We start from the raw sequence: 17,482 nt of genomic DNA on the forward strand, positions 1-17,482 counted from the left end.
CAAAGGGAAGCCATCAAGTGATACCTTAAGGCTGGAAGACCTGAAGTAACATGTGACATTAATATATCAATCATAACTACTAGTTAACGCTCAAGGAAGTTCTTAAAGGAAGACTCTGCTCTACTACAAGTTAACACTCAAGGAAGTACTTAAAGGAAGACTCTGCTCTACTACAAGTTAACACTCAAGGAAGTACTTAAAGGAAGACTCTGCTCTACTACAAGTTAACACTCAAGGAAGTACTTAAAGGAAGACTCTGCTCTACTACAAGTTAACACTCAAGGAAGTACTTAAAGGAAGACTCTGCTCTACTACAAGTTAACACTCAAGGAAGTTCTTAAAGGAAGACTCTGCTCTACTACAAGTTAACACTCAAGGAAGTACTTAAAGGAAGACTCTGCTCTACTACAAGTTAACACTCAAGGAAGTACTTAAAGGAAGACTCTGCTCTACTACAAGTTAACACTCAAGGAAGTACTTAAAGGGAGACTCTGCTTTACTACAAGTTAACACTCAAGGAAGTACTTAAAGGAAGACTCTGCTCTACTACAAGTTAACACTCAAGGAAGTACTTAAAGGAAGACTCTGCTTTACTACAAGTTAACACTCAAGGAAGTACTTAAAGGAAGACTCTGCTCTACTACAAGTTAACACTCAAGGAAGTACTTAAAGGAAAACTCTGCTCTACTACAAGTTAACACTCAAGGAAGTACTTAAAGGAAGACTCTGCTCTACTACAAGTTAACACTCAAGGAAGTTCTTAAAGGAAGACTCTGCTCTACTACAAGTTAACACTCAAGGAAGTACTTAAAGGAAGACTCTGCTCTACTACAAGTTAACACTCAAGGAAGTACTTAAAGGAAGACTATGTGTCATTGTCTGGTGCCTGTTTCCTGTCTATGGCTAGACATTACATTTCAGAACCATGTGTTAGACTGAGAGATTACCATTTTGTAATGAGAGTGAAAATGTAATGCTTGCTTGAACTACATCATAAACTTTGAGTTAGAACACGAACACTTGGGTTCTTAACTTGATTTTAATAATAACCCAGTAGATGAATGATAATACCATATTCTCCGTATTAACTGCACCTGGGTCTCAGCAAATTGCCATTACAAATAAAATTAGTTTTTGGCTTGAAAAAACCTTGAAATTAGGTAATGTACCCTGAAAAGGGGCTTGAAATTAGGTAATGTACCTTGAAAAGGCCTTGAAATTAGGTAATGTACCTGAAAATGGGCTTGAAATTAGGTAATGTACCTTGAAAAGGCCTTGAAATTAGGTAATGTACCTTGAAAAGGCCTTGAAATTAGGTAAAGTACCTTGAAAAGGCCTTGAAATTAGTTTCTGCACAGAATGGATAATGTGCCTTGTAAATCCTGCTGTGTACATTTTGGAGGAAATATGGTAATTTTAGCCTTTATTCCCGGCCCTGTTGAAGGGAATGTGTAAGGAGCTTCAATAAGACTCCACAATGGTGTTGTGAGCTCATTCAGGCATTCAGTGTGTGGGAGGCTGACTCACAATAACAACCCTGCAGCGAGCTGAGACACAATTGTTTAGCCCTAAACTGTCTGTATCTGCAGATAAATCAATAAACACAATATCCTTCTATCCAAGAGGTATTAATAGCAAGTGATTATCAGATACAGATACATGACAAGCATACGGTATATATAAACTTTCTACACAGAACAAAATGTGACTCCATCACAGTACATGATACTGATTTGACTTGTTGTGAAGTTAGTGAAGTTAGTAAAGTATGATGCTGTCTGTAGTAATAGTCCAGCAATATCAATATGTAAGGAGGCCCCTAGAACTAGCCCCTAACATTGCATATGGCAGCCTTCGAAATTTCCGCTAGTCAGCGAGCCAGAGACTACCAAATTGTGCTGAAGACAAGGGAAAATCCATTGATGGTAGTCCTCATAGACCAGAAACATTTGAGGGTCTTAATTCTGAAACAGTTTTCAACATGCTTATTGCTCCAGTATTGCTACAAATTGAAAAGGGGGCGGTCGGGTAGCCTAGTGGTTAAAGCGTTCGCTCGTCACGCCCAAGACCCGGGTTCGATTCCAGACATGGGTACAATGTGTGAAGCCCATTTCGTGTGTCCCCCGCCGTGATATTGCTGGAATATTGCTAAAAGCGGCGTAAAACCAAACTCACTCACTACAAATTGAAAATGAATAAAATAGAAAATGTAAACATAGATACCATATGTCTCATTCGAACATAATCGCTTTTTCATAAGCGAGTAAGATTTCACCCCACTGCTATCAATAGTCTAGCGGCGTCACAACATGGAGAATCAAGAATAGACATCATACATTGTGCCCACATAGGGAACTGAACCCAGGTTCCTAGTGTGAAGCAAACGCTTTACCCACTAGGCCCCCCAACCATCCTCGCTTGGATTTACACCAGACAGATACCCAGCAAACTATGCTTGTTGTGAGAGGTGACCAAATGGATCAGGTGGTCAGTTTATTTATTTTTATTTATTTGTTTGTTGTTTAACGCCGCACTCAGCAACATTCCAGCTATATGACGGTGGTCTGTAAATAATCCAGTCTGGGACAGACAATCCAGTGATGGACATCATGAGCATCGATCCATGCAATTGGGATATGATGACATGCATCAACCAAGTCAGCGAGCCTGACTACCCGATCCCGTTAGTCGCCCCTTACGACAAGTATAGTCGTCTTTTATGGCAAGCATGGGTTGCTGAAGGCCTATTCTACCCCGGAATCTTCACGGGTCTCAGGTGGTCAGACTCCATGACTTGGTTGATGCGGGACATTGTATCCCAACTGCGTGGATTGATGCTCATGAAATCAAGTGGTAGAAAGCAATCTGTCAAATATTTGTGTACATCCTCCATGCAAAACAACCAAGTGTTTGAAATGAAAGGGGTTCCTGATGTTTGCTGCCATAGTAATTGAATCTAGAGACCCCTTTAACTTTTAATGTTAGAGTTATGACAAGCATCCCATGACTTTCATTTTTACTTTCGAAGACAAATCGGGGCGGTCGGGTATGCTAGTGGTTAAAGCGTTCGCTCGTCATGCCAAAGGCCCATGGTTTTAAGCCGCTTTTAGCAATATTCCAGCAATATCACGGCAGGGGACACCAGCAATGGGCTTCACACATTGTAGCCATGTCGGGAATCGAACCCGGGTCTTGGGCGTGACGAGCGAACGCTTAAACCACGAGGCTACCCGACCGCCCTTCGGGATATGTTAGCTCATATGAACTATATATGACTCAGATAAAACAAAGAGACCCACAGCACTCTTTAGCTCTAAACATTTTTTTTCTTCAATACAGGCAATGTTAGATTATTCATGTCATAAGGAGGACCGGGGTTTTATCCCAAAAATGTATAATCGTCGCAGTATATTCTTAAAAGAAAAATTATACTTCAGACAGTTGAAAAAAAACCCGAAATTGCCTGCCACATAAAATACATTGTTGCAGGACCTTTATTTTTATAAAATATTTAGGCTCAAAGTTTTGATTAAAAAGAAAAACCGGTTTTGCAACTGAAGCTGAAAAAATATCCAGTCTCCTGACAAAATCCAAGGGCCCTGACAGAATATCGGTCCCTCATGAAAGATTGATCAAAATTATGCAAAAATATGCCATTATGGCAGAATAATTAACTAAACACAAAGTGGCCATGTGTCACGTTAAATATTGAATTATAATCTTGTGAGCACATTTCAGAAATATGATTACCAACATCATATACCGGTACACTAGATTTCAGCTTCAAAACCCAGGAGTTTCAGAGGCGATATTGAAACTGTAGTCATGCACGGTTGTATGTGAACATCAATGGCCAAAACAAAAGTCTGTGCCCACAGCTTGCCTGAACTAAGGCTCTTGCAACACTTACAGTGAATTTATCGTACAAATACGGACTAATATTTGCTGAGGTTCCTGGACCGAACAGAATAGTACCAGATTTGGGCGTTGGATGAAAGCCAACAGTTGACTATAACAGGATAAAAAACACACACAAAAATCCCACATGTTAATCCAAATATGGCATACTTCAATTGAGGTGCGGTAATTATTTTACCTTGGATTAAATAGATTTGTGTATTTTTCAAATACCGTATTCGACGTAAGGCGCTCTCAAAATTAGAAATAGGGGGCTCTTATTAGAATATTATTTGAGTTGAAAGATCGTAAATTTCGTGGTTTATGCCGACAGCCTGAAATGTTTATATACGACAGATATAGTTTTCCAGAATTTAATTGCCCATAATTAAGGGTGCATATAACATACGAGTGCGTATTATACACAAATAAATAAGTCTTGTGTACATTAATCAATTGGAAGGGGTGCTAATTGAGATTGTTCACTAGCCAATATATTAACAAATATCGCAGTGGGCGCTTATTAGAGCAGGGCGCTTATTACGTTGAATACGGTACTCATCAATCAGGATGGGCTTGCAAATATACAGGACATCATGGTATTACTGGTATACCGATTTACAACAATACGCTTTTCAAACAATATACATTGCAATAATATTTCTGTGTACTGGTATATGGGTAAAAATTATATTTAAAAAATTCATTATAATTCAATTTGTACTGTTACATAAAATCTACACAGAAATTCATTCCCAAATGACGTTTCCCTTCCAAATTAATTGAAAAAGACGGAAACGAGGAATTGATTTTTCTCTCTTGTTGGTATCTCCCTTGTATCCATGACTACAAAATGGCAGCGACAGACCATGCGGACATTGTAATATTTACTTTAGATTGTATGTACAATCAGTGTCAATCACGGTGAAACACTGAAGCTCCTAATATATTGCAATACATATGATTTCATCGCAACATATCTTGTAATATATATTAACTTTAGAATGTAGAAAATAGGATCTGTATGTATAATCAGTGTCAATCACTGTGAAACACTGAAGCTCCCAATATATTGCAATACATATGATTTCATCGCAACATATCTTGTAATATATATTTACTTTAGATTGTAGAAAATAGGATCTGTATGTACAATCAGTGTCAATCACTGTCAAACACCGCACAATATATCGCAATACATATGATTTTATCGCAACATATCTTGTAATATATATGATTTTATCGCAATATATTGCAATACATTTTTCTGCCAATACACAGCCCTACAAATATATGACTTCTCACAACCAATTAAACTAGACTGTAATCCCTGAGGCTGTTTTCTTGTGGATGAGTCACAGTATGTCAATGACACGAACACTTATGGCAACCACAGCTGCCAATAAAACAACATCAGCAAACGAAACGATTTTGCGTGATATTTCAACATGTTTCTTTAAACTCAACCTTGATATTTCAACTGTAAGCTGACTACATAAATAAAAGAGCAGAAGACATTCCAACTGAATTGATTGCCAAAGACTAGCTCATATTCAAATATCACAAAACTGCTTCCTGTAAAACATTGAAAATCAGACTTTTACTAGCAAAATATCACAATATTTTGTAATAATTAAATGATTTGCCAGTTTTTTAGCATCAACAATGCCGGTTTCTGGTATAACAAGCAATGAACAGTATTCCAGTTGTACCATGACATGCATCAACCAAGTCAGCGAGCCTGACCACCCGATCCCGTTTCGCCTTTTATGACAAGCATAGTCTCCTTTTACGGCAAGCATGGGTTGCTGAAGACCTATTCTACCCTGGACCTTCACGGGTCCTGAAGTGATGAAGGTCTCAGATATTTACCACTTGAAGCTGACAATGCCAGAAACTTGATCATTGGGTTCGGAACATCTAAGACATGCAACTCCACACAAAATGGAGTGCCTAACATGACTGGAAGGGTTATGGTGAGGTTCACATCCAACCTGAAATAAATTCTGTATCCTATTTTGACCTTCAGCCTTAGAAGTTTGTCTATCAATATAACTTATATCACTGGTCCTCAGAGTTTGTAGTTTTTCCTTCTTGAATGTGACATTAATGTTTATGATGTTTACATATTCTGTTTTATTCAGTCCGAATTTGTAGCAAACTTAAAGAAATGAAAACAGGTTCAGAATCATAATTCTCAAATGCTCGGAGTCAATGAGGATTACAATCACAGTCTCGGGCTTGCAGACTAGCGTGAATGTCTAAGGCTGCTGGACTGCTCTCTGACATGTCCCGGCTGTGAAACTTACTTGCAAGTCTCCTCTGCGGATCTAACAAATTCCGTGGAAAGTCCCCGACTTCGGCAGTCCTCTTGTTCTGTCCCTTCCACCAGTAATTCTCAGGGCTGGAAGTAAAGATCATTATAAGCTATCATTGTGGCTGAGGCAATGGTTAAAATAACTTTTCTGACACCTGGTGCAAGGGTTAAAAAGCAACGCAAGCCCGCTAGCCACGGCTTGTATAAATTCCTGCAGGTTTGTACAAATGTACAAATTTTTCCATTGTCTTAACATTACAAGGGGATTGTATCTTGACCCGGTCTCGTAAAGCTCTTGAGTTTAGTTCTTACCCTGCAGTGCTATTACAAAAGAATGTTCAAATAAGTTGGTTGGTTGGTTGGTTTGTTGTTTAACACCGCACTCAGCAATATTCCAGCTATATGACGGCGGTCGGTAAATAATCGAGTCTGGACCAGACAATCCTTTTACGGCAAGCATGGGTTGCTGAAGACCTATTCTACCCTGGACCTTCACGGGTCCTGAAGTGATGAAGGTCTCAGATATTTACCACTTGAAGCTGACAATGCCAGAAACTTGATCATTGGGTTCGGAACATCTAAGACATGCAACTCCACACAAAATGGAGTGCCTAACATGACTGGAAGGGTTATGGTGAGGTTCACATCCAACCTGAAATAAATTCTGTATCCTATTTTGACCTTCAGCCTTAGAAGTTTGTCTATCAATATAACTTATATCACTGGTCCTCAGAGTTTGTAGTTTTTCCTTCTTGAATGTGACATTAATGTTTATGATGTTTACATATTCTGTTTTATTCAGTCCGAATTTGTAGCAAACTTAAAGAAATGAAAACAGGTTCAGAATCATAATTCTCAAATGCTCGGAGTCAATGAGGATTACAATCACAGTCACGGCTTGTATAAATTCCTGCATGATTGACATCATGAGCATTGATCCGCGCAATTGGGATCGATGACATGCATCAACCAAGTCAGCAAGCCTGACCACCCGGACCCTGTTAGTCGCCTTTTACAACAAGCAATGTCACCTTTTATGGCAAGCACGGGTTACTGAAGACCTATTCTACCCCGGAATCTTCACGGGTTGTTCAAATAAGAAATAAACCCATCTCACTCACTCACTCAAGCTGTAGGATAGCTGACCTATTTATTTGAATGTCTCCCTCAAAGGTTGTGCAGAATTTCTGTTATGTGGTTTTAACCGGCGATATCACAAACATAAGCAGAATATATTGTTTTTGGTCTCAGTTAATGGCTTTGATCAACCAACCAAAAGCCCAAACCATTTTCAACCAAATATAATAATCTTTTAATGGACATGATGTTTATACGACATTACTTCTGTTGCGTGGTTTTGTTTCATGTTGAACCCACGTGAAACCCACGACCAGTAGCAAGCTCCTCACTGTGATAGCACAGCAACCATGCATGGAGTTCAACTTGCAACTGACTGACCGTTATGTTTACAAGCAAGTGATGACTGTCGTTTGAAGGAAAACTCTTCTCCAGGTTGTTTGTTTATTTGTTTGTTTGTTGTTTAATGCTGCAGCTGTATTGCTGCTGTCTGTAAATAATCAAGTCTGGACCAAACAATCCAGTGATTGACATCATGAGCATCGATCTACACAATTGGGATATGATGACATGCATCAACCAAGCTAATTGCCTCTTACGACAAGCATAGTCGCCTCTTACGACAAACATGGATTGCTGAAGATCTATTCTATTCAGGTAAACTGTTTAGTTTGTTTGTCAATTTGAATTTCAACTAAAATGTAATTAGTATAGTGAGAATGTAAGAGGGAAGTTGAGTGCTTTTCTGTTAGTCTCAAATGTCAAACCAATCTCATTAAATGCATCTAGGAAACAGAAAATCAATCGTAAACCTATTCCTGCTTTGCCAAGATGGCATTCCAGAATACCTACACAAAATTATAAATTTCAATATATTTGGGGTTAGAGTTATAGCTGCAATGACTTACACTAGGGCTGGGACGGGTAACTCGGGTACTCGGGTACTTGGGTCGGGTGGGTACTAAGTAGGACCTGGGTACTCACAGGACTACCCGGACCCGTGGATATATAGTCATGTGATATACTGTTTAATGCCAAAAAGTATCTAAACCTCTATGTTTAAACTACAAGTCACTATTGTCCGCAGTTCTTCATGACTACTACGCCCATTGCTTCGGACTTTTATAGATAATAAAACTTCATAAAAATATAACTTCGGTCAACTTCAGTGTATACACCAGATCGTTTCATACATGTATCTAAACACATTTTACCAGAGCTACGGTCGAACTTTTTCCAATCGGACAGTTTGTACCTACCTCTTGAGACCTACAGCGGGTACCCGGGTAGGGTCGGGTAATAGAGGGGTGGGTACCCGGGTAGTAAATTTGGACTCGTCCCAGCCCTAACTTACACATTCTGATATTTAACATTCTTTCAGAGAAAATTGTTTGAATTTATTAATATTTGTCCTGACAATCTTCAAGTAATCTTCAACACATTGGCTGGTGAATGACATCACTTCTAGTACAGGAAAACACATGTGTAACTTAAAATCTCACAGTTGTACGGCAGATATTATCTCACTCTAGAATGCCTTGATACAATGAATGACGTCACATGCTTCCCTGATAACTGAAGATGCCTGGTCAACAAAATGTGGAAAAAAACAAAAACAAAACAAACTTGTTCTGATAAACTCATCAAAGTTTGCATGTTTCTTTGTTTGTTGTTTAACGACACATTCAGTAATATTCCAGGTCTATGACAGCCGGCTATAATTAATCAAGTCTGGACCAAACAATCCAGTGATTGACATCACGAGCATCGGTCACGCAATTGGGATACGATGACAAGAATCACCCAGGTCAGCGAGCCTGACCACCTGATCCCGTTAGACACCTCTTACGACAAGCATTGTTGCCTTTTACAGCAAACAATTGCTGAAGACCTATTCTACTAGGGATCTTTGCAGGAACATCAAACTTAGTAATTACTTAACATGGTATTCATTTTGACAAGAAAAATGGCACGTATTACAAGTGTAGGATTGAAAAAAAGAACGCTTTACAAGTAATGTATTCATATGCAGTGAAAAGTCTGAAATATTTTGTTGATCTAATCCCATTTAACAACATTTTTCAAGCAATCAGATTGCAGCACACACTTTAAAATCTCATCAACACAGAACGACAGCAAGAGACAATGAGTCTGAATGTCAGGTCGACCACACAGGCCAACAGCTCTCCCACTCAACATAAGACAGACAAAATTCTTTGCTGTTCCTTGTGACTGAGAACTTGGAGGTAAAAGTCCCCTGAATGAACTATACCAAGTATCTACAATCAGGGGTCACGCTTCTCTGATAGCACGAGGTGTGTGCGCGGCAGGGTGTTATTCTGCCAGGCTATGTGGCGACTCACACAATCAAGTCCAAGGCTGGATTGGCAAGCAGCCAAAATATCTATCAAATTGTTACACCTTTGAGAAGAATCGATCATTTCACTGGAGTGCACTTTACACAGTTTAGTTCATTTAGGTATTGACAGGAATAGAGTACATGGTCCTAAGACAGGAAGAATTGGAATGTTAATCTATTTTGTTGTGTCTTAAAATAGTGGATAATATTTAGACAATCATGTTGAAAAAAGGGGGAGAGACATATATCCATTGATTGTCCTTAAGCGTGAGTTTTAACAGAATATATCTGGATCCTATTTTTCCTTCTCCATTTTCACAGTATGAAAATATCTAAATTTGTTTACTTTAATTGCTTCACAGTATATTCATGGATATTTCGATCGTCATGAAATTATAAAACGGATGATGTCATCAATGACTTCGCCATAAAATGATACAATTACTGCTCACAAATCTTTTAAAAATGTGAGCCATAAATACCTATAAAACATGTCAATTTGCGTGATATTATGTCATCAAGCCTAAAACTGATATCAACTGACCACTTCTCTATGAGCATATGAAAATTAACACTGTAAGCAAGACAATGTTTGACACTGATATTAAAATTGAAACTACAAATTATGCAAGACGTCACTTTGGCTTCACAAAAAGCTGACATGAGATTAGCTCAAATCGTGCAAAACCTTAATCCAAACCTACCGTCAAGCATGGATAATCCCCAACACAAATCCTGGTCCTGTCTTTGCAGACACTAAATATCCCCTGACCTTGACCTAGGTGTAATCAATGAGCAAATACCTGTACCCACAGTATGTCCACTTCCAACAGAGCCTTCCTGGGTATGTCTGATTCCGTCGATCACATTACATCAAATAATTGATCAGCTTGTCGCATTGATTTCTTCTCGTGCCCTGCTGCAGGCTTCTGACAGCATGAATCATTCATACCTGTTCTAGTCTCCAGCTCAGACTGGTGGGGAGGGATCAGAGGTATTGTGGTCAGCCAACAGAATGGAGTCAGTTTGTGGTTGGAGGTCTGAAAGGTGGTGGTCGCGGGGTGTTGGGGGCTGGGGTGAGGTGAAATGGGGTTTAATGTGGCGGTCAGCATTATTTCACTCATATAGCTTTTGTTTGTTTGTTTGTTTGTTTGTTGTTTAATGTCGCACTCAGCGATATTCCAGCTATATGACGGCGGTCTGTAAATAATCGAGTCTGGACCAGACAATCCAGTGATTGATATCATGAGCATCGATCCACACAATGGGGATCGATGACATGCATCAACCAAGTCGGCGAGCCTAACCACCCAATCCCGTTAGTCGCCTCTTACGACAAGCATAGTTGCCTTTTACGGCAAGCATGGGTTGCTGAAGACTTGTTTGTTTGTTTTTTAATGCCGCGTTCAGCAGTATTCCATCTGCATGATGATGATCAGTAAATAATCGAGTCTGGACCAGACAATCCAGTGATTGACATCATGAGCGTCTCGTTATACGACAAGCATCGTCGCATGGGTTGCTGAAGACAAATTCTCTACCCGGACCCACTCATACAGCTATGTGCATGCATGTGTGTAGCTGTTTGTACAAGTCCAGACTTATGTGGGCATACAATCCACAATCAACAAAAACACTGAATATCCATTTTCTGTCAGTGATGGTGATGAGATCTCCATCTTCAACTTTGCACGATCCAAGTAATATCTGCGGTCAACAGCCATTGAGCCCGTGCAATCCCCGTTTTTAGGAAAAGTTAAGGTAGGTGAAGTGAAATGGGGTTTAACGTCGCGTCCAATATTATTGCACTTACATAGCATCGTGCGTGCGTGTGTGCGCGTGCGCTTGTACTTGTCCGGACTGATGCCGAATTTATAGTGCTAGCCCACTGAGATACCATGTCGCAGTTTAACATGGATCCCCCACTCAGACTCCGAACTGGTCAGTCCTTGTTAGGTCCTCTTAATGCTGACTGCCAGGCAGGGTAACAACAAGTACCATCTTTTAACATGTTTTGGTACAGATGGGATTGAACCGCTGACCTGCTATTCGGGCAGGGCTCTATCTACTAGACAATGGATGCGGCTGTGTGGTGGCTTGTGGGAGTGAGTCAACGTTATTTAATGCTCGTGGTGACCATCAAGGCATGTGTATTATTGCAAGTAAGACTAGTAGCTAAAAACACCATTGTGATACTATTGCAATACAAGAATAACCGAATACACAAGTGATAGTTTGACAGGTTCCGCTATCATCCTACAGTACATATATCCTTGCATCAACGTGAAGACATGCCTAATTTATACACATACTGGGAAATAATATCCACTGAGTCCTAGTTTCAACCTGTCATGAGTAGGGGGCGGTCGGGTAGCCTAGTGGTTAAAGCGTTCGCTCGTCATGCCGAAGACCCGGGTTCAATTCCCGACATGGGTACAATGTGTGAAGCCCATTTCTGGTGTCCCCCGCCGTGATATTGCTGGAATATTGCTAAAAGCGGCGTAAAACCATACTCACTCACTCACTCACTATCATGAGTAGTCGGATGTGAATCCCGTTATTCCACTCTTACGACAAGCATAGTCGCCTTTTACGGCAAGCATGGGTTGCTGAAGACCTATTCTACCCTGGATCTTCACGGGCAACCATGACATGCAAATCAACCAAGACACAGCCTGGCCATTCGATCCAATGCAGCTTGCTCCAATGACAAGCAATAGTTTTGTTTGTTTGTTGTTTAACGCTGCACCCAGCAATATTCCAGTTCAATCTAGTGATTGACATCATGAGCACCGATCCACGCAATTGGGATACGATGACATGCATCAACCAAGTCAGCGAGCCTGACCACCCGATCCCATTAGTTGCCTCTTACGACAAGCACAGACAAGGAGTAATGAAGATGGCCACTCTGGGTCAGTAAGTTTACCGACCATAGCGTAGGTTACTCATGACAACGGCAATCCTGGAAATGCCACAGGGGACCTCTGATACAATATTAAATTTCAGTGATATACAATGTGACACAATTTTGTATAGCTGTGGTATACAATGCTATATAGCTGTGGCATAAAATGCTAAAGAGCTGTGATATACATTGTTATATAGCCAGGACATAAAATGTGATATAGCTTTGGTATACAATGTGATATAGCTGTGGTAAACAATGATATATAGCTTTGATATACAATGTGAAATATCTGTGATATACAATTGTATATAGCTTTGATATACAATGTAAAAAAACTGTGATATACAATGTGAAATAGCTGATGTACAATGTTATATAGCTGATATACAATGTGATATAGCTGCAATATAGTGTTATATAGCTGTGACATACAATCCTTTATAGATGTGACATACAAAACGAGATAGCTGATATATAATGTTATTTTGCATGATATACAATATTAGCTCTGTGATATATGAAGTGATATATAATGTTATATAGCTGTGATACACAATGATATATCAAGGCCGTAGTTAACATTTTTTGACAGTGGGGGGGATGGGGGTGGTGGGGTAGGTGGGGGGGTGGGGGGTGGGGGGTGGCAAATATTTGTACAAGTATCACTTGTCCCCAACTTGATTCAAACAAAACTGTTTTCTATAAAAAAATCCAGGGGGGGTAACTTCCCCCCCTGCCCCCCCGACTGGCTACGGCACTGTATATAGCTTTGATATACAATAACCCCATACAACACCCTCTCCCTCAAATATGTATCAGGTAAGCCTGACATCACATGGAATGAACTTAACACTTCTCAGATCACCGTACGATAAAAATACACCATTGTTAAACAAGACATAAGTTAAATAAACTCACTTAAATACATGCACAGTGTCACAAATCCATCACTGCAACGTCCCACTGAACATTTCACATCCTCTGGTATATAACCTGAGACTAATATAACATAGCATGACTTCGCAGTCCTTGATGACAAGCCAATCATCATTAACAGCTGTTTACGTGTCACTGTGGGAATTTAACATTTTGACCCATTTCTTTCCAATCATGACAAAATTGATAAGAAATATATTAAATAAGTGAAATTGCTTTTGGACACTTCAACACGAGATATATAGTAAAGATGTGAGGATATATTTGGAAGCTTGTAAAAAAACAAGTATAAATGTTTGATACGGCCCCCACGCCTACACCCACCTACACTTATCATACAGAACATAAAACCAGTTGAAATTGAGACAATGACAGAGCTTTGCCTCGCTGAGATTGTGTACATATATATTCACAGGGTAGAGGAACATTCAGCTTTGATATACAGCTGGGTACAGAAGAAAAGATTAGTCACTGATGGAAGGAAGGTATTTATACCGATGCAATATCACCTGTTGTCATACAAAGGTCAAGTAGTGCACCAGAGAAAAAGTAGAAAATAAAAGCCTGTTACAAAGGATAAAGGAAATAAACAAATGAGGTCCCCCTATTTCATCCCTCATTAGGACAGAGCACATAGCTACAGCACTGTAGCTCACCTGGATATGTAACAACAGCTTGGAATGTCCACAAAGATGGCCATTAAAGGTGTACACTGAAAAGTATTATTTGTTTAATGGCTTATATTACTTAATATTTAGTGGTACTTTTTCGTTTTGATTTACTTACAATTACAAGTGAATTAATTACAATTAATTATGAAATTATGTAAGTGAATCCAATAGTGTTAAAAACATCAACATAAAGTATTAGCAAATATGGTTTTGAGAAAAGGCTTAAAAAACTGAAGTTTTGCAGCAGATGATGATGAGTGAGTGAGTGAGTGAGTGAGTGAGTGAGTGAGTGAGTGAGTGAGTGAGTGAGTAAGTGAGTGTTTGGGTGTTTGTTTGAGTGAGTGAGTGAGTGAGTGAGTGAGTGAGTGAGTGAGTGAGTGAGTGAGTGTTTGGGTGTTTGAGTGAGTAAGTGAGTGTTTGGGTGTTTGAGTGAGTGAGTGAGTGAGTGAGTGAGTGAGTGAGTGAGTGAGTGAGTGAGTGAGTGAGTGTTTGGGTGTTTGTTTGAGTGAGTGAGTGAGTGAGTGAGTGTTTGAGTGAGTAAGTGAGTGAGTGAGTGAGTGAGTGAGTGAGTGAGTGTTTGAGTGAGTGAGTGAGTGAGTGTATATGTGGTATATAGATGTGATATACAATGTTATATATCTGTGGTATACAATGTCATAATGTATGAATACATGACACAAACAACATAAAACTCCCATTTGCAATTCTTCAACACATGTTCATAGTTTTAGCCCATAGTAATCGTTCAATGGACTCTGCTTTTTGAAGAGATTTCTAACAATTATGAAATGCACTCTTATCTCCAATCCGTATCTCACAATCACAAGCGACAAGAAACCTGACCTCGTCAACAAACACAAGGGTGAGCAGGTGCATCTGCCTGGTGTATGTTGGGGGTGGACATTTGAAGACATGTACATGATGCGTAGGTGTCTCTACAGGCAGCGAGCATCAAGTTGCCATGACGCCCCCATAGCAACAACGTCTAAACTTGAAATGTACATACGTGTCAATCAATAAATCCTGTAAGGATGTCTATCCTAACCTAGATGCACAGCTAACGGAGACTCGAAATACAGAAATACAGATAAACGTCAGTATAACATAGTGGGTCTATGCAAGATGCTTGTGTTCCTAGATATGCCTGCATTCATGCTATGAGTGGTCTTAGATCAATTTTCCAATATGTGCATATGAATATATAGAATGTTTCTTTCACAGATATTGATGTCTATTTCCTCACTGAATTAGCAAGGAGTTGATAACAATTCACTTGCCAATGATGGAGGGCACTTCATTTGTGATGACATACTGCACTCAGTGTTGTTACACCTGTGAATAACTGATTCAGGTGCAGACAAACTGGTGGTCGATATCATGAGTGAGTGAGTTGGGTTTAACCCCGCTTTTAACAGTATTCCAGTTATATCGCGGCGTGTCAGCTTAATGTGGGAGGAAAGCCAAAAGTGATGCAGGTCTCAGACGTTTACCACTTCGGTGAAACCCATGAGCACGGGTATGGTGCTGACAAACCTAGAAACATGATCGGGGCGAACCGAGATTCGAACCCACAGTCATAGGTTTCTGGCGTGCCCTAGGGACGCAACTCTGCACAGCGGCGCCTTAGATGACTGGGCCACCCGTGCTCCCAATGAGCAATGTGTAACTCTTTCAGAGTAAGATGACACTCTATCACCTTTGTCAATGAGGCGGATCATCCCATTCATTTAGTCGCCTGCTGGTTTGGGGCCGAATATCAGACTCTGAACAGGCACAGACCAATCCTTGATAAAGCATGAGTAATAATCCTAGGGTACGATGATATAGTGAGTGAGTGAGTATGGTTTTACGCCGCTTTATGCAATATTCCAGCAATATCACGGCGGGGTACACCAGAAATGGGCTTCACACATTGTACCCATGTTGGGAATCGAAGTATGATGATATACAATCAACCAGGCAACATATTGTGACCACCAGTTAGGCTGGTTCCTCGGGAAGATGAGTTGGGATATGATGACAGGCATCAACCAGGTGAGAGAGCCTGACCATCCAATCAAATTAGTAGCCTCTCGATCATGACACTGACAAGAGTCGAATCAGATGGTCATTATGAAAGGGAAAATCTCGCAATTGATCAGAGAGATGCAGCTCAACACAGCTCCATCTTAGAGCACTCAGTGCCCTCCACTGGCGCCAAACAGTATTTCAAATTTAGCATGGATGTCATGGTGTCCATGTCATAACATTGGAGAGTTTAAAGTTAAAAAAACCTGGATTAAAACCACAAGGACCCAAGAACAGACCAACAAATGGGATATTGTTAAAAATCTATTCCTTAAAAAAGGCAGCTATGTAATAAGTTTTATTTTGTTTGTTTGTTGTCACTGGCAAGACAATCCATTGATTGACATCATGAACATCGACCATGCAATTGGGATACGATGACATGCATCAAGCAAGTCAGCGAGCCTGACCTCTTGATCCCGTTAGTCGCCTCTTGCGGCAAGCAGAGTTGCTTTTTCCAGCAAGCGTGGGTTGCGGAAGACCTATTCTACCCCGGATCTTTACGGGTCCTATGTAATAGGTCACATATTGAGCTTCCAGCAAAGACTGTGACATTAGTCTCAACAGAGTTGTCTCCCTTGACATTGTTCATGCTCTATTGTTGTTGAGTGAGTGAGTGAGTGAGTTTGGTTTTACGCCACTTTTAGCAATATTCCAGCAATATCACAGCGGGGGACACCAGAAATGGGCTTCACACATTGAACCCATGTCGGGATTCGAACCCGGGTCTTCGGCGTCTATTGTTGTTGAAGGGCCCTCAGCTGATGTGAGAAGAACTGTTTGTGTTCCATGAAATGAGTGAGTGAGTAAGTTGGGTTTAATGCCACTTTTAACAGTATTCCAGTTATATCACGGCGTGTCAGCTTAATATGGGAGGAAAGCCCGAAGTTTACCACTTTGGTGAAACCATCGACCACAGGTATGGTGCTAACAAACCTAGAAACATAATCGAGGGAACCGGCATTCGAACCCACAATCATAGGTTTCTGGCGTGCCCAAGGGATGCAACCCTGCACAGCGAATCATGGCGCTTTAGACGACTGGGCCACCTGTGCCCTCACCATGAAGTGAGTGAGCGAGTTGGGTTTAACACAGAAGTAAACAGTAGTTTAGCCTGTGAACTTGATGTTGGCCACTTGGTGGAACACGTGAGCATGGAGCTGACAAACCAATGATCACATAGGGCTGAATGGGGATCTGGACCCATTGTGATAGGATACTTGTCCATGTGACACGATTCTACACAA

General features: G+C 40.3%; 1 protein-coding gene across 2 annotated transcripts in view; it reads right to left on the bottom strand.

The window, feature by feature from the left end:
* The window catches only part of LOC124111214 (activated CDC42 kinase 1-like), a 104,945-nt gene that overhangs the window by 12,431 nt on the left and 75,032 nt on the right, over positions 1 to 17,482 (bottom strand). For both annotated transcript variants that reach the window (XM_046470855.2, XM_046470854.2), the window contains exon 11: positions 6,207 to 6,301. In XM_046470855.2, coding sequence (XP_046326811.1) covers positions 6,207 to 6,301 — 95 coding nt within the window. The remainder of the gene's footprint in view (positions 1 to 6,206; positions 6,302 to 17,482) is intronic.

The sequence above is a fragment of the Haliotis rufescens genome, unplaced genomic scaffold (genome assembly GCF_023055435.1).
Source record: "Haliotis rufescens isolate VD_foot unplaced genomic scaffold, xgHalRufe1.0.p SCAF_13, whole genome shotgun sequence".
Classification (NCBI taxonomy): Eukaryota; Metazoa; Mollusca; class Gastropoda; order Lepetellida; family Haliotidae; genus Haliotis; species Haliotis rufescens.